The sequence below is a fragment of the Lipotes vexillifer genome, unplaced genomic scaffold (genome assembly GCF_000442215.2).
Source record: "Lipotes vexillifer unplaced genomic scaffold, Lipotes_vexillifer_v1.1 scaffold597, whole genome shotgun sequence".
NCBI classification, from domain to species: domain Eukaryota; kingdom Metazoa; phylum Chordata; class Mammalia; order Artiodactyla; family Lipotidae; genus Lipotes; species Lipotes vexillifer.
The window spans coordinates 2,191,565-2,193,162 of NW_006797597.1; the positions used below are offsets into that span (position 1 = coordinate 2,191,565).

General features: G+C 34.7%; 1 protein-coding gene across 1 annotated transcript in view; it reads right to left on the reverse strand.

The window, feature by feature from the left end:
* Positions 1-1,382, reverse strand: part of PPP1R3A (protein phosphatase 1 regulatory subunit 3A) — a 36,951-nt gene extending 35,569 nt beyond the window's left edge. The window contains exon 1 of the mRNA XM_007469743.1: positions 532-1,382. Within this exon, the coding sequence (XP_007469805.1) occupies positions 532-1,319 (788 nt within the window). The 5' untranslated portion in view covers positions 1,320-1,382. The remainder of the gene's footprint in view (positions 1-531) is intronic.
* Positions 1,383-1,598: the final 216 nt, after the last annotated feature.

The window sequence follows — 1,598 nt, forward strand, 5'->3', positions numbered from 1 at the left end:
CCGATTTAACTTAATATGTATCACTCCAAACATCCCTGTATGATTCAATCAGTCGTTAAAAAGTTCGTTACAGCTTTGGTGGGAAGTCTATGAATTTCTGAGCACTAGATACATACTGAAATACAGTTTTATGTTAATCAGAAATGTTTTGAAGTGCGACAAAAGTATTTAAAAACCACTGAAAATAAATATACATTAAATGACAAAATAAATAGTTTTATATGTTAAGAATCTAGATTCCGTGGTTTGAATTTAAGCAATTTATAACTCACTAGGTAGGCAATATACACATTGCAGTCCCCCTGCCATCTGTTACATTATACCCATATTTTCCTTACATTCGGAGGATAGATAACACAGTGCTTTTATTTGAATAGCACTGACCTTATTAAAGCCTAGCACCATTGTTTTATACATAACAAAAATATATTTTTAAACAGAATGGCTATTTCTTACAACCAGTGAAATAAAGAATGACCTTAAATAACCTTAAGATTATAAAAAAGTAAGGAATGCAAGATATATCCTCACCTTAATTTTACCTTTAAGCAGCCTTTTATTTGTCTGTTAGGAACTTCTTCCTGTAGTTTTCCAGGCTCCAGCTCTTGTTCTTTCTTTTGACAAACCAGTATATAATTTGTGCCATTATTATTTGACCAAAATGTACCAACAGAAGTTTCATAACGTATACAAAACTCAACTTTACTGCCATCTTTTTGATACGGAGGAACCAATAAAATCTTAAAGGAGAACTGGTCAGTTTCACCATCACATGAATTTGGGACATATTCTGCTAATATGTCATAATATGTCTGCCAGTCATCTAAGGACATTCTCACATATACTAACTTCTCAAAAGAAATATTCAAAACTCGAATAATGCCCTTCATACTTGTAGATCCATGAAGATACTCAGTTGATTCCAGTATTGCTTTCTGTACTTGAAGTTGTTGCATAAGGTCTTCTTTTGAAGAAGGCAAGTCAAATAGTGGAGATAAAACATATTCTTCTGTGTGGAAAATGTCCTTCATTAAGTCAAAATCAGTTGAACCACTCGGAAATTCCCAGGCATCAAATTCTTTAACAGACACAAGATTGAACCCAAAGTTGTCAGCAAATGAAACTCTTCTTGCACCTGACGGTGGAGTGTCCAGGTAAATGTCTTCAGATGAATCAGAACCTCGTCTGCTAGGTTGAGGGGAGAAACCAGGTCTGAAGGTAGCTTTAACTTCTTCATCTTCAGAAAGAGAATCAGATAAATTAGGAACTTCTAAAAAGTTATCTTTGCTAATCTGACTAGGTTCTTCAGAAGGCTCCATTGGGCTCTCTGATATCAAATAAGAGAGAACTGTACAACTAGTAGAGGCTGATACTTGAGACACTGAGGCTTAAAATAAGTATAAGGTTACAGTTGACATTGCAGAAAGGAGTCAGCTCTATAAATAGGTCTGATGGCGTGTAAACTATGCTCGCTTGCCTCCAAAGGCCTTTAATATGATAGCATCCATGTTACTCTCACCAGCATGTTTCAGGTTTAACTCTCAGTTTTTAAAGTTGCATATGTTTATGAGTTCCAAAGAGACATCTTAAATCATTTT